General features: G+C 39.1%; 4 protein-coding genes across 8 annotated transcripts; 1 reads left to right on the plus strand and 3 right to left on the minus strand.

Annotated features, from left to right (window-relative positions):
* Positions 872–7,557, plus strand: LOC18776709 (zinc finger protein BRUTUS-like At1g18910). Of its 3 annotated transcripts, none has more exons than XM_020564093.1 (12): positions 877–1,521; positions 1,715–1,933; positions 2,095–2,289; positions 2,365–2,714; positions 2,811–3,042; positions 3,247–4,916; positions 5,359–5,568; positions 5,670–5,807; positions 6,465–6,699; positions 6,793–6,852; positions 7,156–7,227; positions 7,345–7,557. In XM_020564093.1, exons 1-12 carry the CDS (start codon positions 1,222–1,224, stop codon positions 7,444–7,446), a joined length of 3,783 nt encoding a protein of 1,260 aa, XP_020419682.1. In that variant the 5' UTR covers positions 877–1,221; the 3' UTR covers positions 7,447–7,557. The 3 variants fall into 3 exon arrangements, with proteins under 3 accessions (XP_020419684.1, XP_020419682.1, XP_020419683.1); XM_020564094.1 differs by having other exon boundaries at positions 2,814–3,042; XM_020564095.1 differs by lacking the exon at positions 5,359–5,568 and having other exon boundaries at positions 872–1,521.
* LOC18777250 (LOB domain-containing protein 27) lies at positions 7,692–9,255 on the minus strand. The gene is made up of 2 exons (XM_007208766.2): positions 8,048–9,255; positions 7,692–7,936 (listed from the first exon to the last, which is right to left on the minus strand). The coding sequence occupies exons 1-2, from the start codon at positions 9,031–9,033 to the stop codon at positions 7,837–7,839; spliced, it is 1,086 nt and encodes a 361-aa protein (XP_007208828.2). The 5' UTR covers positions 9,034–9,255; the 3' UTR covers positions 7,692–7,836.
* On the minus strand, positions 9,593–18,234 carry LOC18775704. 2 transcript variants are annotated; one of them, XM_020563612.1, is made up of 15 exons: positions 15,242–18,234; positions 15,023–15,151; positions 14,745–14,936; positions 14,588–14,637; positions 14,149–14,461; positions 13,830–13,974; positions 13,532–13,750; positions 12,772–12,867; positions 12,188–12,384; positions 11,867–12,082; positions 11,463–11,738; positions 11,194–11,341; positions 10,960–11,093; positions 10,517–10,603; positions 9,593–10,434 (listed from the first exon to the last, which is right to left on the minus strand). In XM_020563612.1, the coding sequence occupies exons 1-15, from the start codon at positions 17,906–17,908 to the stop codon at positions 10,348–10,350; spliced, it is 4,956 nt and encodes a 1,651-aa protein (XP_020419201.1). In that variant the 5' UTR covers positions 17,909–18,234; the 3' UTR covers positions 9,593–10,347. The 2 variants fall into 2 exon arrangements, with proteins under 2 accessions (XP_020419201.1, XP_020419200.1); XM_020563611.1 differs by having other exon boundaries at positions 13,830–13,986; positions 15,242–18,208.
* LOC18777255 (pentatricopeptide repeat-containing protein At1g18900) lies at positions 20,604–24,684 on the minus strand. 2 transcript variants are annotated; one of them, XM_007210312.2, is made up of 3 exons: positions 24,517–24,684; positions 23,598–23,898; positions 20,604–23,429 (listed from the first exon to the last, which is right to left on the minus strand). In XM_007210312.2, exon 3 carries the CDS (start codon positions 23,406–23,408, stop codon positions 20,796–20,798), a length of 2,613 nt encoding a protein of 870 aa, XP_007210374.1. In that variant the 5' UTR covers positions 23,409–23,429; positions 23,598–23,898; positions 24,517–24,684; the 3' UTR covers positions 20,604–20,795. The 2 variants fall into 2 exon arrangements, with proteins under 2 accessions (XP_007210374.1, XP_020419398.1); XM_020563809.1 differs by lacking the exon at positions 24,517–24,684 and adding an exon at positions 24,416–24,510.

Raw genomic sequence — 25,834 nt, forward strand, 5'->3', positions numbered from 1 at the left:
TGTCCAAATTGAGTTGCTTCATGTTATCATTATTCTTTCTTATGGCCCAAAATTGAGAAACGACAGCTTAGAAATTCAAGGTATTTATTTATTTTGTAAATTAGTACTGATTTACAGAAGTTGATTAGGTTAATTAGTAAGGACAGTAAATTCATCTTCTTATATTCAAGTTCGAGTCTACTTCTTTCTAGATTAGACTAATTTGAAGTAATTTAGAGAAGCATTTGTACTAAATATAGATATTGATTTTATTTGTATTTTGCCCTTGCAGTTGGAGAAAAGTCCAGATCACCGTGGCGCCAAAACTTAGGCGGGAACGTGCAGGCACATGGAAGCCAGACGCCCAAAGGTCCAACGCACGTGCACAACTGGACAAAGATTAACTGGGGACATTAGGAGCTTCGACGGTTGACCTGCCTCACTCCACATTAAAATAAGACAAAACAAGCAGAAGGAGGCAAAAGCGGGACGGCGTGAACAAGCCCTCCTTCCTACTTAACCAACGCATTGCATGGTGATTTATGACACTACCCCTTTTAGGCTTTTACCATTATTCAAACTTGAACCGCATTAAACAAGATTAAATTAAACTAATCACTATTAAACAATTGGCAGGAAGGATTAAACAATTGGCAGGAAGGATTAAACAATTGGCGGGAGAGGCTGTCAAAGCCACGCACTCTTGTGCCGTTGGAGGACCAAGTTGGCATACAAGGCGAACATAACTGCTTCCCTCCTCCTTTAAAAGGAGATATTTCTCGTTTTTGTAAATCACAATTTGACATAAAAATACTGACACGAACAATTTATGCTATGTCTAATTGTAATTAGCAAGAAAATAGTTATTTCTGCAAGTATTTTCCAAAGATGAAAAAAGGCCAAACAACCTTTTCGTTGCATATTCTCTACGCTCCAGTTGAAGCGCCTGGGGTTGGAACAGTAGGCAGCGTTGGGGGTTCAGTACGACGTCGTAATCACGGGCCATGGCAGCAAGTAAAGAAATGCATAAAATTAAAAAAAAATTGGAATAAAAAATATAAGTTAAAAAAAAAATAGTTTTGAATTTGATGTGTGGGTTAGCTGGGGAACAGACAGAGAGAGAGAGAGAGAGGGAGCCTTGAAAACTAGTGTGTTAAATTCCCTTGACCCTCGCAATGCCAAACTTCCCTCTCTCTTTCTCAACCTTCATGGTGCTTAAACGACGTCGTCGTCTCACCGTGGATGGGCGGCGGCGACGACTCTCCCCAATGCCTCCTCCCCCCTTCGACCAACGACACTCAGCCGGCGTCGTCCTCCTCCTCCTCCGCCGCACGTGTCAGGCTCGTTCACACGCCGATCCTCTTGCTCGTCTGCTTCCACAAGGCGCTGCGAGCCGAGCTCGACGATCTCCGCCACGTGACCTTGGCCGCCTTGGAGAGTGCCTCACGTGACCGCCAAGGCCGCGACTTTGTTCTGCAGCTTCTGCGGCGGTTTGAGTTCCTCAAGCTCGCTTTTAAGTACCACTGCTCTGCAGAGGACGAGGTCAGCTCAAAGTTTTCCAATTGGCTATCAATTTTCTTTTTTAGAAATTAAAATTACAATTAATTTAATTCATTAACTAATTAAGCTAATGTATCTCAGTAAATTGCTTGATTAATGTGACAAAAAGTTTCTGAAGCTGCAATGCATTATTAACTAGAATTTTAAATTGAATTTTTCATAATGTTGTTGGCAGATTTTTTTTTTAGCTCTAGATGGACGAACGAAAAATGTAGCCAGTACATATTCACTAGAACATAGGAGCATAGACAGTCTCTTCGATTCAATTTTCAATCGCTTGGATGCTTTGTTAGATGAAGGTGAGAATATTTCCAAGCAATTTCAAGAACTCGTGTTCTGCATCGGGACGCTTCAGGCATTCGCTTGCCAGCATATGCTGAAAGAAGAACAACAGGTATAGCCAAAATGGTTATTTAACCAAATTCAAAATGTCATTTGTAACCGTGTATTTCCAGTGATATTTTGATTGTATTGTCTTTGTATAGTTCTGTAGTTATATATCAACTGGTTGTGGTGCTTGCGTTGCGTTACATAAATTATGTGTATGGGATGCAGGTTTTCCCTCTGATCCTCCAGCAATTCTCTGCTGAAGAACAGGCCTCACTTGTGTGGCAGTTCATGTGTAGCGTTCCTTTAGTGCTGCTGGAGGATCTACTTCCGTGGACGATGTCCCTTCTTCCACCTGATGAACAAGAGGAAGTTATACATTGCATAAAAGAAATTGTACCTGATGAAAAATCACTCCAAGAGGTAGATTCTGACCCAAAGTTCTTACCTTAATGTGAATCAACTTTTTGATAGTTACTAGCTTAAATCTTTGTGAAGGTAGTACTTTCTTGGCTTGCTAGCAATGAACAAGTCACATTTGGGGCCAACAATAAGGCTGGAGGAGCTCAACACACTGGCGAATCTGCAGATTTGAAAAAACTACTGAAGTCTCATTCGCCTAAGAGGTTTTTTGAAGAAAATAGGAGTAGCATTAAGGCAAATAGCATCCACTCTGAAGTTGGATACAATCCGGTTGATGGCCTTCATCTTTGGCATGCTGCCATTATGAAAGATTTGACAAAGATTCTGGAGGAGCTTTACCAATTAAGAAGCTCAAGCAGTTTTTTGAGTCTTGATTCAATAGTTGTCCAGCTAAAGTTCTTCGCTGATGTCCTTACTTTCTACAGGTAATTGATGTAATTGCTGTCTCCTTATGTGCTTATATTTTTATTTTTATTTTTGTTTAGTAATTGATTCTTCACCAAAAACTTTCTGACCTGCAGCAGTGCATTGGAGAAGTTATTTCATCCTGTGTTAAATGAACTTTTCAATAGCTGTCTTTACCCTTCCAGTGAACAACTTCACAATGAAATACATGTCGAAGGTTTGCAGAGGTTGCTATACCGTCCTCCTGAAAATGGAACACCTTTATGCAAAATTGTGGAGAAGCTTTGCTGTGAACTGGAGTCTTTTGTGGTGGGAATCAACAAGCATTTTGCTTTCCAAGAGACAAAGGTACGCTGCATAAATTATTGAAGATGCTTATAAATCAAGGAAGAGAAATATTATCAGCATTCTAGGCTCTCTTTATGATGATATAGGGAATTTAGGGTTACCATGATTTCTATTGATCATATATGTCTTAACTCTACTATCAGTATGTTACTGAAAATATTTTCCACATTGGTTGCAAATTAACACTTTTCCAGTTTTTATCAGGTATTTCCCATTGTAAGGATGAACTGTAGCCATGAAATGCAGCAGCAACTGTTGTACGTGAGCCTTCATATTCTGCCACTTGGATTGCTAAAGTGCATGACCACTTGGTTTTCAGCTTGTTTATCTGAGGACGAATCCAGGTCCATCCTTAGCAGCTTGAAGCAGGGAGATTCTTTAATCACTAAATCATTTGCATCCCTCTTACATGAGTGGTTCCGCATTGGTCATTCTGGTAAGACCTCTGTTGAAAAATTTCGAAAGGACTTGCAGCAAATATTCAATAGCAGATGCACTTCCTTATCCAAGCAATTCTATGATACTACTGGATCCTCATCCTTAAGTTCCAATGTGCAACCTTGCGAGGGATCAAACACTAGGCTAATAGCACCAATCTCGTCCGACAAGGGCAAGAATTCTATGCCGTACTCCAGTGGAACCAATATTCACATATATTTCCCTGGAACAATGAAAACATCACATCACTTGCCTGAAAGTCTTAGTGGAGAAAACCTTCTTGGTTATGATCTCCATGAACCAAAACCAGTAGATCTCATATTTTTTATCCACAAGGCTCTCAAGAAAGATTTGGAATACCTTGTCTTTGGTTCAGCTCAGTTGGCCGAAAATGTTGCTTTTTTCACAGATTTTTGCCGACGCTTCCGTCTTATACAGTTTTTATATCAAATTCATAGCGAAGCAGAGGACGAGGTTGCGTTTCCAGCTTTGGAGGCAAAAGGAAAATTGCAAAACATTAGCCACTCTTACACAATGGACCACAAACTGGAAGTTGAACACTTTAAGAAGATATCCCTCATTTTAGATGAGATGTCTAAATTGGATGTTTCAGCTTCTAAGGTTGAGTCAAACACAGTGGATCAGAAAATGCTGCAGCACCATCAGCTGTGCATGAGGCTTCATGATATGTGCAAATCAATGTGCAACTTACTGACTGAACATATTCATCGTGAAGAAGTTGAACTTTGGCCCTTGTTTAAAGAATGTTTCTCCATTAAAGAGCAAGAAAAGATCGTAGGATGCATACTTGGTAGAACAGAAGCAAAAATATTGCAGGATATGCTACCCTGGCTAATGGAGTCTTTGACACCAGAAGAACAGCAAGCCATGATGTCTCTATGGCGCCAGGTCACACGAAACACAATGTTTGATGAGTGGCTTAGAGAATGGTGGGAGGGGTATGATGCAGCTAAAGTGGTAGAGGAGTCAAATGTCCCTCCTTCATTGACTGCAGATCCCTTGGAGATTGTCTGTACCTATCTGTGTGGAGCAGATGATCAAGAAGGAAGTGTCTGTAACAAAAGTATCAATTGTTCAGACAAAGATTCCCCTGCTGTTAATACCAAGCCATTTGAAAATAGTGATGTGGATGAGAAGCCGAAGGATTCTGATAGCAACCAGTGTATTTATACTGATACAGAATATGTAAGACCTTGTGCTAAAGGTGACAAGAAGAGATGCCAAGAAGTAGAAAATGTCACAAACCAAATCAATGATTCAGTTCAACTTTTTCAAGCAAGCCAGAAATCCAAGTATTGTGAGTGCTTGCTGACACTAGGCCAAGAGGGTCTGGAGGCTGCAATAAGAAAAATTTCTCGTGACTCTTCCTTGGATCCTCAGAAGAAATCATATATGATCCAGAACCTGCTAATGAGGTTGGTCCCGTCCCATTTTTTTTTTCTTTATCATTTTTGCCCCTTGTTTATGAGGAAATTATACTATCTATTGTGAAGGAAAGAGGCAAAATACCTTTATATATGTAAGAGTAATTTGAGTATTTTATCGACATGGTTTATTCCTAGTATAGAGGAAAAATTACCTTGGTATGGGTAAAAGTAATTTGAGTATACCATCGCCTTGACGAAACTAGCTTATAGGTCAAATTTAGAAGAGGTTGTGGAGTAGGTTGGACCAAAGAAGTAAAGTTATATAATTTTGTATTTTGTACATCAAAAATCTGAGAAATATGATATCACAAAAGTCCTTAAGACTTGTAAGTGCTTTTTCTTACTTTGTAACATGTCTGTTTGTCTCTACATGCTCATAAAATTTGACATAGACCAAAGTGAATTTTTTTCAATATTTATACTGTTTCAGCCGTTGGATAGTCAGACAACACTCTGAATTAAGAGACACAAGTAATGGGAAAGAATTTCCTGGTCAGCATCCATCCTATCAGGACCCTTTTGGACTAACCTTTGGTTGTAAACACTATAAGAGGAACTGTAAGCTTGTTGCTGCCTGTTGCAACCAGCTTTATACCTGCATACGCTGCCATGATGAGATGGCTGATCATCTAATAGATAGGTATCAACAGTATGAGTTACAGTTCAGGCATTTAGCCTGTGAATATTATAGTTTTCTTTTTCTATCTTCTCAGTCTTGATTCTTATGTGATACATATGCAGGAGATCTATAACAGAGATGATGTGCATGAAATGCTTGAAAATTCAGCCAGTGGGGTCCACATGTTCAACTGCATCCTGCAGTAATTTTTCCATGGCAAGATACTTTTGCAGTATCTGCAAAATATTCGATGATGAGCGGTAATTTATCCTGATTGGCCTGTGTTGTTTTAGCTCTTTGCTTGTAAGATAATAGCATGTTAAATGGGTGACTTTAAAAGTTTGACCATAACAAGCACTTAAACTCCTTCCCTCTGAAACAAAAATCCATTGTTGCTTCTATTGCCTCAACAAATGAAAAGGATATAGAAATCATAGTAGGAAGCAGATACTAAGCTGACCAGAGGAGTATTCTTGACTTCAAATTAAGATGGTTAAGATGGTCGAGGCTCAGCAATCTGCTAGGCAACTTGCCACCTCCAGTTACCTATTTCTTAAATCGAACAACTTATGACCTTGTCAACAATCAGTAGCTACCCTGGTGTAGAACATGTGTGTGGAGGGTTTAATCTATAATCTCATTACATCATTATGTAGGCAATCTTAGTTCTCTGGTCTAGTCACCACAATGACTGGATTGATCTGTACTGTAAGGAACTAAGTACTTCTGGCCGCCTCTATCTGCTAAAATTCTCTGTACTGGTTAGAATGGTGTCCTGCTTTCCCCCAGTTTTGTACGACAGCAGCGAGTGATTTGGGATAAATTTAATGCTACCTTGCCATGCCATTTAGCTATTTTACTATTAGATTCAACACTACCAGATTTTTTATGGTTCTAACGAAGAAGCTGTTTAACAGGGTTATCTACCATTGCCCTTATTGTAACTTGTGCCGACTTGGAAAGGGATTGGGTATTGACTACTTTCATTGCATGACTTGTAATGCTTGTATGTCCCGTTCGCTAATGAAGCACACATGCAGAGAGAAATTATTCATGGATAACTGCCCTATTTGCAATGAGGACATCTTCACATCCACCTTGCCAGTAAAGTCCCTTCCATGTGGTCATTTGATGCACTCAACATGCTTTGAGGTATTTGCCTTTCATAATTTCTCGCTTTTCTACTTGGAGATTTTGCATATATTCAGACTTCTTTACTACTGGTACTTCTGATGCTGCTTCTAGGCCTACACCTGCACTAATTATACCTGCCCAATCTGTGGCAAGTCGCTTGGGGACATGCAGGTCAGTTACCAAATATTTTCTGTAGTCTTTTGCATTTTAGCTACTTTTAATTTGTTAGAATTTATATTGCTGCAAACAATACACTATTTTAAGAAAAGAATTAAACTTACGATTAGAAACTTTGAAAAACAATGGATTCTCTGCGTGAATAAAATGTAAACTTACTGTTAAGATATTGTCTTGAGCTTAAGCTATAAACTAAGAAACTTTCTTCAGCGGATTCAGTTCATCCACTTGCTTGATATGTTGAATTGTATCCAACCGAGTTGTGTGACGTCTCACGGCTCTTGAACCATATTGCAGGTGTATTTTAAAATGTTGGATGCATTTTTGGCCGAAGAAAAGACTCCAAATGAGTACTCTGGCCAAACTCAGGTTTGTCATCCCATTATTCCTCGTCATACTCTCTCACTAGCTTCTAATGCTTCCAGACATAGATATATATATATATATATATATATATATATTCATTGACTTTCAAAAGAATTGTAGGTCATACTTTGCAATGATTGTGAGAAGAAAGGAACTGCTCCCTTCCATTGGCTTTACCACAAGTGCTCCTCTTGTGGTTCATACAACACCAGGATTCTGTGACTCAATTCGACACAATAGATGATGAATTTACTTTATGTAAAGAAATTAAATTTCAACACTTACGTTATGAATATGTATATTAAGCTCCCTTATTTTGAGATCTTAATTTCATAATGTTGTCAATTATTTTAATATGCTATAGTTAGTTCATTAAGTTAAAACACTGCGCACAGTTATCTGGAGATAGAAAATGTTATTCAAATAAACAAATAGTCGATTATAAACTCATTTGTGAAACATTGAAAGCCGAAGTTCTATACAAAGAAGACAAAAAAGCTCAGTATTGTGGATTTTTATTTATTAAAAAAAAAAACAAAATTGTTGGTGTTCCCGTGTGAATTATCAATTCAAGATGGAAGAAAATAAAATACTTCATCTAAAGCTTACTGATCAGTTGACGCTGGTAAGACTAAAGCATGATGCAGCATTCTTCAATGCGTTCTCCGCATACTCCATCGATTGTGTCGTGTCCTTAAATGATTCTTCGGAGCTGCAAGTAAAATGTTGCATCATGAAGAGAACAAAACAATGAACCAGAACCTTAATCATAATCATTTAGTGCTTTATATTACATAACCAAAGTGATTATAAAAAATTGTACCTTGACTCGTAAGCCTCTTTGGAATCAATGTAGGACTGTCTGTCGTCGATGGTGTCGAAAAAGGGATGCAGCTCATCATAATCTTGAACAACATCTGGTTGGAGAGAGAGTGGCTGAAGAACTCCCAGTTGGGATTGAATTGTCTCTGAATTGTCATTGTTGCTGTTGTTGTTAGTGGTACAAGGATTTGAGACCCACAAAGGATTTGCCGCATTGTTATCCTTAGAGTCAATATAAACAGAGCTATAAGCAGCATCACTGCTGTTAGAGTAAGACTGCTGTTGATGGTGGTGTTGTGTTACAGGCAAAGCAGGCATGGCATTATTGTTATTATTATTGTAAGGCTGTGGGTTGTGATTGAAAAGAGGGAGGGAATTATTAGGTGGAGCCATGCCCAGTTCTAATTGTGAGGTTACATATTCAGGCACAGATGAAATCTGATGCTGGTGGTGGTGATGTTGCCTGTACATTGCAAGCTGGGCTTGAACAGCTTGAAGCTCTTCCTCTGCCAGCAGAAGTTGGTATTGTAGTTGCCAAATCACCTCCCAACAGCCGTAAACCGGAAACTTGTCACGAATATTGGCCTGGTAAATTATGGACCTCATGGCCTCAAACTTCATTTCAGGCTCCAAGTTTTTAAGTATTTTCACGATGTTGCTAACTCCAAATAGCTTGTGCGCGTTTTGGAACATTTTGGGTTGGTCTGCTGGGAAAAAAGGGGCCAAAGGGCACTCGGGGGTGCACTTTCTTCTTTGGTATTTGCACGCAGCGCAGGCCGAGTTAGTGGCACCCTTAAGGGTCATGTTTGGAGAAAACAAGGATTGGAACCAAAGTGGCAGACGAGAGAAGGAAAAACCCAGAAAGCAATTGGAGCTGCGTTTGAGAAGAAGAAGAAGAGTGGCGATGAGTTGAACAAGAATGAGGAGGAGGAGGAAGAAGAAGAAGAAGGTGAAGGAGGAGATTGTTGGAAGCAATATGGGAGACATTTTTTTGGATCTGAAAAGGTCTGATAATGTGCGGATTTACTGGAAGTAGAAGAGACTGAGTAAAAGAAAAGTTTGAAGAGGAAGCGAAATAGACGGGGAAGTCTCTCTGTGTGTATGACCGTTGGAGAGAAGAGTCCTGAAGTTTTGGGACACTTTTATGGTCATAGCTACTTCACACTGACCCGTCTCTGCATGACATGGCTTCCCAATTCTAAATTCTAATTTACTTTTTGAATTTTTGATTGGGTGAAGTTGTTCCAGATATAGGTTAAGTCAATTGGCCAATGCAGTGAGTCATTCCCCTTGCATTCAAATTCGAATCCCCATTTTCGTAGGTTAGAGTAATTTAAGTGATAAGAATCCCCATTTTCGTAGGTTAGAGTAATTTAGGTTATCACTTGTATAAAAAACGGTTCGGTGAAGTTTATCATCCTTCTTATGACTACATATTATATGAGTGTTCAATTGGAATGTGTAACACGTGCCAAAATGGTAATGCAGAGCAAAACCAGTATACTCACTCAAACTTTGAAATGATAGATTATACAAGAAAAATTTATGGGGAGGAGAAAGGGCAATAGAAGATCTTCATTAATTGAACCCAATTGTAGTATCAAGATGAAGCAACAAATTTACTTTAAGCTGAAGTTGGAAGACCCAAGCGGGGTGGGGGAATAGGGTTATCTATACATACAAAACCTTTTTTTTTCAAAATTTGGGGGAAATATAATATAACAAATAGAAAACGTCTAACAAAGACTTCGATTTGCAAAACCTATAATTCCCCCGTTACAACTGTTACATGCTCTGAGAAACAACTGGCAATCAATGCCATTATGGAAAACGGCAGTTTATAAGCTCCTTAAATGTGAACACAGCCAGACAACTTATTAGTTGTTATGCCTTCTTCTTCATCATCGACAAATCCACCTTAAAAGGAAAATTGCAGGAACAGGTGACCTGATTATGTTGAAAAGTTATTGGAGGTAAACATAGAACAACCTTACACTTTTCGGCACCTCAATTGCCTGCTTATGCTGAAACTCTCTTCTAGATACACGGTTCTTCCTCGAGGACCAGTTGCTCCCACAAAAATTCTTCATTATATCACAAAACTGTTAATTCTATATCAGAACTCTGGACTTCAACTGAAACATCTCAGACGTTGTGAACTTTACTGTCTAACTGGCAGGGTACAGAGGAATTCATTACTATGATTGGTTCCTCGCCACAGATGATGAACTAATGTGAAGTCACTTACAACACCAAAGCTCTCTTGTGAAGTCTAAGAACGTAATGAGATCCACAAAAAGCCTAGTTTACAGCTTCAAAGAAAAGAACTTGTGGTTGCAAATGCCCTTTTTCACACATTGTAAGAACATCAGCCCAGCCACCAATCACCTAGACATCAGACACAAATTATAACAAAGGGCGAAAGAAGAGCAAAATAAGGCATTATTTTTACAATAGGAGGTGAATTTACCTTGACAGTTTTATCATCGTACATAATCCAGCATTCACGGTCATGACTATAGGCAAAGCAATGATAATGTTGACCATAGTAGCAAACCTGAAAGTAAACAATGGATATGAGGAAACAACAAATTAAGAATACCGGTATAAAGTTCTTGTCAAAGCTAATTCAATATGAGATTCAAAAGTTATGCAGGGATAACAAAGGAGTGTTTTCAATCAGACAAGATTTTGGAGATATCACGAGATTCACAACTCCAAATAGAAAACAAATAAATAAAAACAGCCGCATAAACCTACGTTTATGGTTAAGAAAGTTAAGCCTTCAACCTTCAACCAAACTCAACTTTCCTATTTCACAATCAGAGGAAAAATCGCAACAAAAGTTTGGGAAATAGAACGCTAATATATGCATGACAAGAACATTGAGGGTTATTAGTTAAATATGCATACCACAGAAACCAAGTTATGCGTGCTCTTTGGATCCAGGCCACGATAAAGAACACTGATATCTATCTCAGTATTAAGAGCTGCCAATGTTGCTGTTATATCATCAGCACTCTCGCATGTCTTCTGCCAACCCAGAACTGCATGACCAAACATAAATATACATATATTAGTTTAAATGGAAATCCAATTTCCTCTTTACAAACATCTGAAGATTCTCCCCACAACTCTTCAAGTCACCTGTTGTGAATACATGTGGTGGGGTTGAGAGAATGTGATGGATATAGTTGAGCTTCCCACAGCCACCAGCCTCGGGATCACAGGCTAACTGATGATTCATCTCCACAAGATTTAAAAGCTCGTCATAGGAGCTTTCTGCACACATAACCTGAATAGCAAAGAATGATAAAGAGAAATGGGAGCAATCAGTTAACATGCCAAAAACAGTAATAAGTTGCTTAAACTAAAAAAATTTAACCATCAGGATCACGAAAGTTCCAAAGTGACACCTTCATTGTTCGGAGAGCACTTGCATTTATGTTATGGAAGAATGAAGTGTACTTGAGATGTCTGGACTCCAAACCACAATTGTAGCAATTCATTCGTTCAAAAATGTCCATGCCAAAGATGGAATGCACTATACAAGCATTGTTTGAACAATCCCAAGACCCCGGACAACTACTCTCCACTGATTCAGCATCAGAAACACTTGAACCAGGTGTAAATGCCCGGTGAAGACACTCGAATATCACCACCAAAACTTCAGAAGCATCATTCATCTGAGCCTGTAAGTTTCTATTATATTAGTCCCAACTTTAAAAATAAAGATAAATTTATGAGCCAGTGATGACTTCAGAATAAATATAAAAGTCGTTTGCGAGGCAAGGGATACAATCAAGTTCTCCAAAAATACCTCCTGGAAGAAATTACTTTCTGGATACAGGTTGCTTAAAGCTATTCTCAAAGAAGTAGGGGCAACTGCTTCTCTTCGCATATCTGCAGATGCATTGCTCAAGGCAGTGAAGATTTCATACAATGCACAGACAACACAAGGATCCCCCACATGCACATGCTCTGATGTTGATCTTCGTAGGAACTCATCTCGAAATAGTCTAATATGCCACAAGGACTGAAATGATAAAATAAAAATCAATGTCTCAATATCAGCAAGATGCTCAGGAAAAATGAAATACAACGACAACTGAACGAAGAACATAAATTAGACAGCGCGAACCTGTATAATAACATTCAGAAAGCAGTTGTATTCACCAACTTCATTCTTTAAACCTGTACCAAATATATCGGTTTCACTCGCATTTTCATTTGTGATGTCATTATGTAAAACAGCACCACCATCTACTTCTGTAGATATCCTTTTAAGCATCCTCGAATTTGAGACTATGGGCAACTTCTGATGTTCTTGGAATGTGTCTGAGAAATGAATAAAAAGGTTAGGCATTTGCACATACTACATACATCATAGTAGCAAGTGCTCAGAGCCTCATTTATTGGGAAAAATGCATTAGTGAGACGGCTAGTAGCAATACAATTTGGCAATCAGTCTCGTAACGTCTAGGCCACACTGCATTAAACGCTCATTTATTAAATAGATAAGACTAATGACTCAAATGGTCGATCACAGCATAGTCAAAGAGAAAAGACAGACCAGTGCCTATATAGACTGCATTTAGCGTATTTCTCAGTTCATGTTTATCACAGCATAGACAGACCAGTGCCTAAACTAGTCCAGAAGCCTGTCTATTAAGGCATAAATAACATAACAAAGAGAATTCCAAATAAATGAGAGAATAATTTTACCAAGGCTTTGGCGTACGGCCTTTTTAAGGTCAGCTTGGAACCTTTCTTCATCATCTTCCTCTGCTCGTTGCTGTCTCAGTTCATTTGTTCCGTTGTCTGCCAAAACAGTATTAACCGGTTTTCACTTGGCAAAAGTCATGGTCATATTAATTCCAAATTCCAAAAAATGGATGACACATGTAATGCACATCTTGTAGCAAAATGCCAACAAAGAATGAGAGTAACATTGAAAAATAAAGATGGGTGTTCAAATAAAAGGGCATGAACTTCATGCTAATGAGACCATAGGAAGAATCATTAAGCATATATAAAATTCTAAAGTTATAATAAACTACAAGAGAACACTTGGACAGGCAAGTAGAAAGAGATTACCAAGTAGAGATTCATACTACATAAGAAAAATCTTTTTGTAAAAGTATTACCAAAAATAATTTTCCATTTACTATAAATGAGATTATGAGCAGATAAAATTGCCCAGCCACCAAGCAAACAATGACAGCAACTAATGTCGACACTGTCCATCATACTGCCAAAAGGAGCTTATCAAACGCTCTATGCTAAAATCAACACTTAAGTGCTTAGATCCAGCCAAATACACTCTTCTAGACCATCATATATTGAGTTTGACTAAAACAGCAGCTGGAATATTAACAATGGACGGAAAAAAATACACTTTCCCCACCCACCCCCAAAAAAAAAGCACCCAAACACCATTTATATTATTCAAACAAAAATGCTCATGGAGGATGTGTAAACTTACTGCTGTCTGCAAGGAGACTGTCATGTGACCTACTTTGTTCTCTCAAGTGACCCTCAACAGTTGATCTCCCAACGTCAACATTTTCCTTTTCAGTTGACAGGGCTTGAGACTTTCCATCAGGCACCTTTGTGGAACTCCTCTGCCTTCGATTTTTCCTTCCTGTTCTTCGATCAGAAGGGAAATAACCATCCTCCTCTAGAATTCCTCCATTAGGTAGCCCTGTTCAATAAGATACGCAATGAAAACATCTCCTATTATTAAATTAACCCCAGCCTCATCCAAGGAATCCTATACCAACCTTGGTTAACTTTAGCTTGATGTGCACCACTAATCATTTGAGCACCAACAATAGAAGATTTTACTGGCACTGGAGAACCATTTGCCATCTTAACAGGAATGCCTTCTACATTGTTGGGGAACCCAGTCTTCTGTGCCAATTGCTCCTGGAAAGTACACTTTCATGAAGTTTATTACTTTTATAAATATCCTCTAAATTAGACAGCATGGAATTCCTCTTCAAATATCTTCAGTATCCAGTTTGATGTACAAAATATTGATGGAAATAAATCTAGAGAGAAGAAAACACATACGAACAGGCACACCCTAACAGTGATTACCTGCATAGAAAGCTTAAATCGCTCATGCACATCTTCATTAGCACAAGGCGCCAATTTAACATCATGGGTCCCCTCTGCCACCTTCTCTGCATGCATTTGAGTAGATTTCTTACTTTGCTCAGCAAGGTGCTTCTGCTTAGCTTCCTTCTCAATTTGTCTTTGATATTCTAAAGTTTCTTCAAGCTTTCTTTCCTCTGCTTCAAGTTCAATTCTTCGTTTAGATTCCTCTTCCAGTTGTTTCAAGTCATTGCCATTCACAGAAACAATAATCTCAGAATCCAGAAGGTCACCATCAGATGCAACTGGAAACGAACTGCACCAAGAAACACATCAAATGTACATTAGAAATAAACTATACCCAGCGTAAGCAATCATAACGAATGGATAGCTTTATAGGATAGAGTCAACATGTGTGCATATTAGGAGAAAGGAGACTTACAGTTCAGAAGTCTCATCGTGATGCATGTACTCGTCCGAAACACCATTAACCTGCAGATGTGAAAAAAGAAGGTTGGATATCAGGATATCCTAATGAATTTGTAACCTATATATTGACCACTACAAAGAAAACGACAATCAGAAAACACAATTAAAACCTTAGAATCTTTTGCTTTCCTACACTCCTTGTTCTTCTTCTTATCCTTGGTTTTCTCCTGCGTATGTCTCAAACTATCATTTCCTCCTCTGACAGCTTTCTTAGAATCAAGTGCAAGTTCTGCCAAAAATGCTTCTCTTGCAGCATCAGACTTTTCTGTGGCATCTCTCTCAGCCAGATCCTCCAAATGTGCCTATAGGAAGAGAAAAACAAGAATACATACAGTTAAATTCAGAAACACTAAATGTGGCACAAAAATTCAACTTGTTTAATATATACCCGCAGGTATGACTTCACTAGAGGCAACAGTATCGACCGATAATCATGAGCAGAAACAGGTTCAAGCTTAATTTCTAATTGCTGCATTCCAGTAACATTTCGCATAATCCTTGCATCTATTGTGCTAAGCTGCATGACAAAACAACTGAGGTAAAATGACAACGATCTATATCATTATTTCAATCAAAAGGTAAGCCAATTTAGAATCTACCAACTGACCTCTACATATAACTGTTCTTTCTGTCTCTGGATTGCAACTTCTACACAAGTGTCCACCTGATGCACATAATCCTTGGCTCTCCAATCATCATCTTCCCCAGATTCCAAGTCACATAACTGAGAAGTCACACCACCATAAGTTTCCTCATATCCGAACTGATTAATATTTAGGTGTTCAGATTCTTTTAAAACATTTGATATGGCATCTAACTCAATCCTACTGCTGAGGAACATCACATCATTCTCTCTCTCAAGAAGCTCTTCTCTTCTCTTCCTTAGAACAGATTCAAAGCTTCGATGGGAAAAGTCCGAGACATTTTCCCTCTTCTTACCTTCTTCAACACAAAGATCTTCCACTGCCTGTAATGCTTCTTCATAGCTTAAATGCTCACATTTTCTCTCACAAAGTGACTGCAGGTGGTAAAACTCCTTTTCAAGCATCTGAAGGATTTCCATCCCTTGTTGTGTTTTCTCTTCTTTCGTACGTACCCATGATGTCAATTGTTCCCCACTAGTTGGACCTGCAAATATCCAGGACAGCAGAGCATCGGAATCAGGAAGAACCCAATTTCCATTACCAACAGCAGCAGAAGCAGCATCAGTGACAGTATGATGACCAGCACCACATGTACATTCAGATGACAAAAGACACTCATCCAAAAGGAGGCAGGATGCATCTCCGTTGAGAACAATCCTTTCTTTAATCTCCACACCCTGATTCGTGTTATTCACATCATCCATAGGACTGCTACTTTTCTCAGAATATCTACCTAAACCACAAGCATGGGACAAGTCCTGCAAGAATTTGAGGATTTTCCTGAGTTGGTTAGCTCCTAAAAAGCAAATGCACATAGGTGTTTGCTCCACACCATGGTTAAGAAGCTGAGAACCAGAAGCCTGGAGCTCATCCATTGTAAATTGTATCACCCTGTTAAGATGGCTTGCAGCAAGATACTTGTGCCTGATAAGCACCTCAAATGAGGCATGAATTCTTTCAAGTAGCTTTGTGCGCTCCGAATCATCAGATATTGGCCAACCATTAGCAATAGAAGAATAAGCAATCAACCCATTGTCCTCACATTCTCCAAACTCAACATTGGCAATTTTCTCTTGGTTATTGCCCTCAATAGTACAGTCACTAGGACTGTCTCCCAGAACTTCCTTCTCAGGTGAAGAATCCCACGCATCTTTGAAGCACTCATCACAGTCCTTGGTATGAATCCCCGAGTAGAAATCCTCAACAACCTCAGGGTCCTTGCATTTTCTTTGATCCCTAAGCATTCCAACTGCGGCCGACACATCCAATGGTTTCCAAGAACAATTAAGCAGCATCTCAATCCATTCATTGTCAACATTTTGAGGCAAAACTGACTGCATTTTCGGCATAAGATTTCCCATATGCTCTTGCACAACATGGTGCATATGGGACTCGGAATCCACGAACTTCTCATTACATCTACAACAAACCCAGAACTTCCAACTCCTATTACTCTCCGCAAATGCCAATGCTTCGGATAAAACCTCATTTGCCAAACCATCCTTAGACGAACTAAACTTTGCCTTAAGATCACTAACTCTAATCCTAAGTAACTCTTTCTTCATATCAATACTCATTGATTTCCAATACGACCTAACCCAATCTTTCCTCTCCGCAGAGGACCCATTTTTCCTCAAATTCCCAAACTTCCTTCGCTCACTACCTCTCTGGCTAGACCCGGAGGACGAATCCAATCCCCTATCACTCTTCTCACCATCATTCCCCAATTGGGGCACCTCAGACTTCTGCTGCAAAAGCCTCGCAGCTGCTACACGAACTTCAATCTCTTTCCTTCTCTCCTCCGGCGTCTTGGTCGCCTTTTTAATCTCATTTGGCCGCCTGGTTTGCACCAACCTCACCTCCATTGGGTCCTCAGTGACCCTCCGAATTGGAATTAACCGAAACTTCTCTTCCCCGTTGCCCAAATTCTTCATCCAAGTCGAGATTGAGGCGATATTCGACTTCTGAATCAGCTGCCTTAGCTCATTATGCACGTGCCCAATCCGTGCCTCCGTCGTCGATATCTTCTGCTGGCTCTCCTCCTGCAAACTCTCCTTCGCAGGATCGACGGGCTTCTCGATCGCCAGCGCTCGCTCGCACTCGGTCACCACTTCCTCATACTCTTTCCCGTCGTTGGCGGCCTCGTAGAGCAAATTGGCGTAGAAGTGCGAGAACTCGATCGAGTTCGGCGACAGCTCAACGGCTCTGCGCGCGGAGTCGATCGCGTTCCTCAAATGCCGCTGCTTCGCATTGGGGTCGTCGATAATCGCAGCGACCTTGACGCCCACAGTGCCCTGGACTCGGTGAATCAGAGCCGAGTGAGCCGAGTTCTCGTAGCGCTGGCACGACTCCTTCATGAGCCGCAAGGCCTTGGTGTGGTTCCCGCGCCGCAGAGCCGTAAGGGCCCGCTCGCATTCGAGCTTTGCCGCCGAGTAAGACGAGCCGTCCGATTCGATCGGCGGCGAGGATTCGATCTTAATCGATAGGGCATCATTCGAGTCGGCTTCGACCAGAGCGAGAGTAGTATCGGCTGGGACCGAAACGACTGCGTCTCCCTCCCCCGCTAGTGGCTTCACCGCCGCCGGCGACTGTTTGGGTCGCGGAGCCGCGTTTCGCTTCTTATGCCCCATATATCAACTCTCTATCAATCCAACTCACATGCATATATATGAAATTTTATGTATATTATCTTTATGTCTATCATATATATGTGTGTGTACGTATAGAGGGAGAAAGTTTTAGAGAGAGAAAGAGGGAGAGGGATACTTACTGGGGGAACGATGTTGGGGGTATAATTGGAATTTTACAAGGGCACGGAGGCGATTAGTGATCGGAGGAGATATCCAGAGGGGTGGAGAGGGAGAGAGAAAGAGAGACAGACAGACACACTACCTAATACTACTAGTACCAGTGCCCATGGAACAGGGTCTTGAGGTGTTTGACGAGGAATTAAATAATTAAGCTAAAACGCACATTAAGGTTTAAGGCTGGTTTGAGAGTGATTCTGAATAGGTTAGAATTACTTTTAAAAGAAGTATTTCACGTGTGATTTTTCAAAAAATCACTAAAATTTAGTGATTCTAGAGAGAAGCACCTCCAATGCGTTTTTTTATAAAATCACTTAAAAAGTGATTATTTAAAAAAGTGATTATTAGCTTATCCAAAATCACTCCCTAACGAATCATTAATCAAATACTTGAAAATGTTTTTAATTAAGGTTTTTTGGTTTTAGATTGTGTTTTTAATTGCGTTAAGGCCAGTTTGACATTGTTGTGCTTTTGGTAAACTTTTTGTTAAAAGTGTTGTTGTTACTAATTCCCGCATAATCAAAAAATGATTACCGCATAATCATTAAACTCAGCGCCTCTTCGAAAATGATTCTTGCACAATCAGAAAATGAAAGCACCTCATTAGTTGCTTTCATTTATAGCTTTCTCCCACAACAATTTTTAATAATAAGTGATTTTCTCATAGTTTACCAAATGGGCCGGGATTCCCAATTTTTTTTTTTTAAATCACTTATTTCCCCAAATAATCAATGACAAATGGGCACTTCCAGTTTGGCATTAATGTGCTGTGAAAATAATCACTATCAGATTTGTTGTGAGAGAAATCAGCTGTGACAGAAAGAAGTTTGGCGTTTGGTAAATTTTTTGTTATAAGTGTTGTTGGTACTGATTCCCGCATAATTAGAAAATGATTGCCGCATAATCATTAAACCCAACCTCTCTTCAAAACTGATTCCTGCATAATCAGAAAATGAAAGCACATCATTAGTTGCTTTCTCTTATAGCTTTCTCTCATAACAATTTTTAACAATAAGTGATTTTCTCATAGTTTAACAAACGGGCTGGGCTTTCTAAAAAATTTTAAAAATTATTATCACCCCACATAAGCAATGTCAAACAAGCACTTAGTGGGTTGATAAAGAAAATAAAATTAAGTTAGTAGTCTATGGTTTTCTTTGAGAAGGATTTTCCTTTTTTGAAAAGAAAAGTTTTACTTTCTCCAAGAAAATAAAAGATATGCAATAATTGACAACAACAAAAATAGTGGAATTTGATTTTTGGTTTTCCTTTTTGTTGCATCAGAATCTTCCCGAGTTTGAGGTCGTTGAGGATTTGAATTTCAAAGATAAATCAATTCACAACTGATATTGTTGTGAATTCATGATCAAAGTATGATTCTGATTTTTAAAATAAAAAATGGTGAGAAATAAAAATTTTGATTAACAAGTATTTCTCTTTTGTTGAAAGAAGTATCATCTTCAAATCTTCAACCTACCTTTTTTTTTTTAATATCACCATTTTTCTTTTGGGTTAAAAGTAAATTAATGGAATGTGATTACTTATTTTAAGAATATAAGCCCAAAAAGAAACAAAGAAAACAAAAAATAAAAAATTTAGCCTCAATCTTATTAGAATAATGTACACTTCTTTTTTTTTTCTTTTCATAAGTTGATATTTTAAATTACTCTAATTTATGAGGAAAGTGATTCGAACTCAAATTAGAAGAAACAGACACACTATCCTAATTAAAAAACATTTGCGGACTATATCCGGAGGGGAAAAAAAAAAAAAAAAAAAAATTGAAGATACAGAGTTTGCTTTATATGGAGCAACATGATCTATAACAACAAGGTAGACAGGTTAACAAAGAAAGCAGTTATAAGAGTAGAGAGCCAGAGACTGCAACAACCAGCTGAAATAATTCCCCCTAATCCCAAAAGCTGATTCCGCTACATTATTATGTCATCTCCTAGTTGTTTGTTTTTCAGTTTACAGGTTTTACACCAATCAAATTGTAGTTCAATAAAAGCATGCACCAACCACAACATATAATTAAGATATTGCCAAGAAATGAAATGCACTTCGAGCCTTAAGCCCTGCAGAGATTCTCAACATTCAACCCACCAATTTTTTTTATATTTTCTTTTCTTATTCTGACAGAATCAGCCACACCAACTTTGAGTCCAAAAAATAAAAAGAGAGAAAAGAAGCACACCAACTTAATGGTCAATCTCAACTACCTACACTTCAAAAGTTGGGGGAATAATTCCACATTTTCAACTAATTTCTGTCTGTTGGATGGGCAGTTGTCTTTGGTGGAGTTGATGATGTAGAACAATAATAAAACACAACCCAGGATCTAGTCTTCTGTATGGATATTCAAAGCAAGACTATTATTTTGAAACCAAGAGGTAATAGATGAATGATTAATGGCTTGCTGCAACTGAATATCACCAAGCCAAACCTGTCTATTTCTGCTAGCTCTGCTGTATATCCTGTTTTAAAACTTGAATAAAATCCATAATCAGGGTTCTGCTACTGGTGAAAATAGAACTTATTCATTTATCTAGAAATAGCTGCACATGACATGAGAACAGCATAAATACATAGTCTTCAAATACAGTCTTCATGATACATAGAGGCACTAATCAACACTAACTCTGCTCATCTTTCCCGCCGAGAAAGAACAAAAATCGTGCGGCAATGACAGAAAGGAAGCATTACCAACTTACAATAAATGCATTCGCTCCACATAAGATTGGAGCAACCATTTATTAAGAGGCTCCCCACATCCTACAAAACACCCAGAATTGCCATTTTCAGTGAAGAATGGAAAGCTAAACATATTAAGTAGTTCTTCCACTGCCTGCCTCACCAAAGAAGATCCTGTCACCCTGCTCCGCCGGCCCCATCCAGTCACAATATCAATTCGGCTTGGACAAATCCCAGATATTAGCATTTGTTGGCGAAACCAAGCAAGTGTCCTGGATAGCGCTGTCACGGCAGTACCATCAGACATAACATGCAGGTTTATAAGCCAATAACATGAGCTTTTCTCTCTAATGGCATCCGGATAAACATTCTTTTGTGCAGCCACCTCCCAGACTGAACCAGCCTCCTCCTTTAGCCCTGACTTGTGAAGAAAATCCACTACTGCATCTACAAGCCCCCTCTTGCTTTCTCTATCCTCACTATGCATCAGATCCAAGAACCTGCTCATGTGCTCTCGCACATTTTGACCATCAGGTCCCGCCGATGGCATAGACAGTAGGAATGTGTGTGCAGGATGGCCTGTAACTGCCATAAGCTCACAACAAAAGTCCATGTCATATGGTGACCGTGCTTCTGTGCAACAACTGAGAAGCAAGGTATATGTCTGCAGAGAAGGGTTCAGACCTAAACCCATCATGCTCTGTAGCAAGTTATAAGCATCAGACAGCTGGTGCACCCTAAGAAAAGCACTGAGCAGAGAATTGCAAGTAGGAACATTAGGCCGTAAACCCGCATGGAGCATTGCTTGATACCAATTCCAGGCTTTTCCGACGTTACCCGCCTTACCCCACAAATCTACCAAAAGACCATAAACAGGTTCATCAGGTACCCAGTTCTTCCGTTTCATTTCACCAAAAATCGCCTCTGCTTCCTCAAGATACCCACAATGGCCAAGCACCTCCATTACTATGCTATAAGTTACTTTATCTGGTTCAAATCCAGCACCTTGCATGTCACGGTAGAGCTTTAAAGCAGTCTCATAATTCCTTGCTTTGGCCTGCAAAGCTATCATGATATTATACGTGACCAAATTAGGAACACAACCCTGATTAACCATCTCACAGAACAGACGGTGAGCAGCAGCTAAATGGCCAGCTTTTCCGAGACAGTTGATCATTACACTGTAAGTGAATGTGTCAGGAGAAAGACCAGCCTCTTGCATCCCATCATACAGTCGTAGAGCAACATCAAGAAACCCAGCTTTTGCATGGATGTCAATTAGTGTGCAGTACGTGACACGGTCAGGTTCACACCCTGCTTCTTGCATTTGGTTGAACACATTCATTGCTTCTTTCAAATAGTTTGCACGACCATAACTATGAATCAGCCGGTTATATGTCACAACATTTGGCTGGCATCCTTCTTTCACCATCTGATTAAGCAATTTGTTAATGGCACCAAACTGCCTGGAACGACCAAGGATGCCAACCATGGTGGTATAAGTGTGCCCATCATGCTTGAATCCTGCCTGCCTCTTTAGCCAATAAAAAAAGCTCAGAGCAACAGAATGATCTTGAAGTTGCTTTAAGATTTGGTTTGCTTGATATGCATCCATTGAACAGTTGAGATTTAAAAGAGCCGCCTCTGCAGCAGGACCCCATCTCATCTGTTGCAGTATGTGAGATACATTTTGAACAACATTCCCAGTATGCACAAACTGTCTGTTGATTGGAGTTATCCCTGTTGGCATTTTCATATCTCTTGTAGGTCTATTAAAACCTTTAGTGACACGACCCATACTCTCTGCATCAGAAGTCTGCACATTGGAACTGTAATTTGGAATGAAGTTGTTTGAATGCCCTTTTGATTTCCGTGGCATAGACCTTTTATCAAAAGTGTCAGAAGATGCGGTGTGAGCCACCACTGAGTTTTCCTTCCTAGTGTATGGAACATGATTTAGACCTTTAACGAAACTGGGTTTCTCTCCTTTGCCCTTTGAACCATGATTATTACTTGTATGCTTTGAAGCAGCTGCTGTCTCAGTAGATGGTTTTGGATGAACACTAATGAAATGCTCTCTTTTTATTTGTTTCACATGTGAGGGCTTGATACTGGAGAGGGGCCTCGTGGGATCAACCATACAGTTCTGTGGCAAGTTAAGCAATCCAAGCCCATCTGATAAAGGAAGCTTACCATTTACTATATCAGACAGAAAATTTACAGCTGCAACTCCAGCCCTAGCAAACTGGTCTACAACAAGAGGTGATGAGTGTACCGCATCCGTGCTACTAGAATAAGTTACAGTCGCTGATCTCCCAAAAGATCTTGGGGCAGTTGTAACCTGTTTAATATTAGTTGTGTGCTCAACACTCTCAGCTTTATGAGAACTTGCCACTTTTACTGCATCTCCAGTGATGATGGTTCCTGCCCCTGCTGAAGGTTTGGATACCATGGTGGATGGAGTTTGGGCAAGTGGCCCTCCATTTCTTGTTTGCTGCCTTTGCGAAACACAAGTTTCATCTTCAGAGCAAGTGCATGAACTTCCTTCTGTTGCACTACATCGTGGCCCATTAAGGAAAAATGACCTTGCACTGCTTGAAAGATTACTTATGTGCTTTGCTCGCAACATAATTTACAGACACAGTATCACCTGCACAAAAAGAAAAGGATAATGATTAGCAAAATGTAAACCAACATAGGAATATTTCTAACATCTCAGAAGTGAAAATGCTAGTGGCAGGCAGTCAGTTACAAGTCAGAAAGTTATCGCATCAAAGTTACATCAACACTATAAATAGATTATCCTAACTCTTAATACCTGGATACACCTCCCAAGATAAGAGTAACTGCTCCACAGGGAAAATATTATGCATTCCCCTCAATGAGAATTGAAACTCCTTAAATAAGCATTCTCCATAATACAATCAGACTTCATTTATCAATTTGTTAACAACAGTCTTGAAATCCTCAAAGTGCTCAGTAATCCCAAATCGAGGTTGCAGCCTATAACATTCTGCCTGGTGATCCCAATATCATTGGCTCGCGTTTACTTTGATCCCAAAAAACTCTTCTTCAATCGTATTTACAAAACCACAACAAATCTTCATATCCAAAAGTACCTAAACAGACATTAAGAAAGAGTCAAACCGAAATAACAGCAGCACCCCTTCTTGCAAAGATTTTCGCTGCAATGACAGCTAGCATCTCTCTTTGAAATAAATCAAGTTGCTCATTCGTTTTTGCCTTCTACTGATAAGAAGCCGATGTCTTAACTGTTCATTTCTGTAACTATTATATTAATTGAGCCTACACTTACACTTTTATCTACGATCTTTCATTATTAACAGTTTCTTAGTGTTAGGATTTCTCTGTTTTATTTATCTTTATTGACAAAGGAACACATCAAAACTTATAAATGATCCTCAACCTTCAATCTACATTCTACAATGGAATTTCTACCTTTCGACACACACATGAACATAAAGATTGAAACTTTCAAACCCGCAAAGCCACCTTCTCATGTTAAACAAAACAAAAAGCCACGCGTATAGAAAAAGAATCAATTTTTGCCACATCTAAGAGTTTTCCAACCGACCCATGTCCTCAATCACCATAGTCAAAGGAAAAATCACTTACCATTCATCCTATACAAAAATAGTTCTTACAGAGAAAAACAGAACATGCCAGTGAACAAGAAGACTGAAAAAACTCATATAGAGAGAGAGAGAGGCGCCTACAATGGTGAACGGCCTTCTGGGTTGTTGACGCGTGTTTAAAGAGATGAAGATAGTAGAGAGAGAGGGGCGGCGGCTCTGCTCTCTCTGCCGTCAAGACTCGAGCTTTCTTTTTTTCTTCCAACCAAGTTGGGAGATGAAGGGCTTGGAAATCAGCTGTTTGTTTTTGCTCTTCGCCCTACTTTCTATTTCTCCTTACGTGTACTGCGGCTATTTTGAACACGTGTCAAGACCTTCATGGTTCGCACGTGACTTGCAGAAGGTTCTGATCAAAACCCCTTCTACAGATTTCTCGGTCCAGAACTATAGAGACTTTGATATTTTGGAATGATTCAATGCGGCTCTGGTCACCCATTCTTCGCCTCGATAAACTCTGTTATGCTTCCTTATATTTAAGTCAAATTTATTTAAGTATACAAAAGGAGAAAATAAGATCGGTCAACTTTTGCAGCAATGAGAAAAAATAAAAGGATATTTTTCCTTGTTTTAGTCCAATTTCTTTTTGGGAATAAAATGCATTGATGATGAAGATCCAGAGAATAAAATGCGGAAGAAGAAAAAAAGAAAATATATATGTTTTTGTAATTGCTAAGTTATGTTATTAAAAAGTAAAAACCTATAAGATGATTTTATAGTTAAAAAATAAATTAATAATTGTTATATATTTTATAATTTGATTGAACTTATAACACTGCGAGTACCACGTTGTATTACAACCACACCAACTAATATCTCGAATAATATAAATTCAAACATACAATTGAATAAAACTTCATTATTTTCCCCTTCAATTTTCACATGCAATTATCAATATTTTCCTATGATTGGTAAAAATTATGTGTTCGCTTCCTTAATTACCACTAGTTCTCAAATAATCATTTAAAAATATAAAGGAAGTTGACCGAGGGGTTTACCTCAGCGGTGAGGTCCCTCCCTCGTCCCCCTTTGGTCACCCGTTTGAATCCTAAGAGAAGTGCCCCCCTCCCCAATGCAATGTATCTATTGCTAATTTTAAAAAATATATATATATATATATATATATATATAAAGGAAGTTTGTTATTGGCATTCTACAAAAATCATGCAACTCATTCATAAAATTTGGTTGATCCAACGGTTATGGTGGTGCAACCGTAACTGAAAAGCTGATGCAGAGGCTGCACAGTAGCATTACTCTTCAGACGACAAGTCGACAACCGGCGGTCAAAGACGCATACGTTTGTTTTGTTTACCGGTTACAGTCAAATGTTCTTTGTTTTTATATTGGAAAGTATCAAATCTTCCTTGTTGCTCAAGCCAAAAATCTTGGTCAAATGGGTAAT

This window comes from Prunus persica, chromosome G5 (genome assembly GCF_000346465.2).
Source record: "Prunus persica cultivar Lovell chromosome G5, Prunus_persica_NCBIv2, whole genome shotgun sequence".
Taxonomy (NCBI): domain Eukaryota; kingdom Viridiplantae; phylum Streptophyta; class Magnoliopsida; order Rosales; family Rosaceae; genus Prunus; species Prunus persica.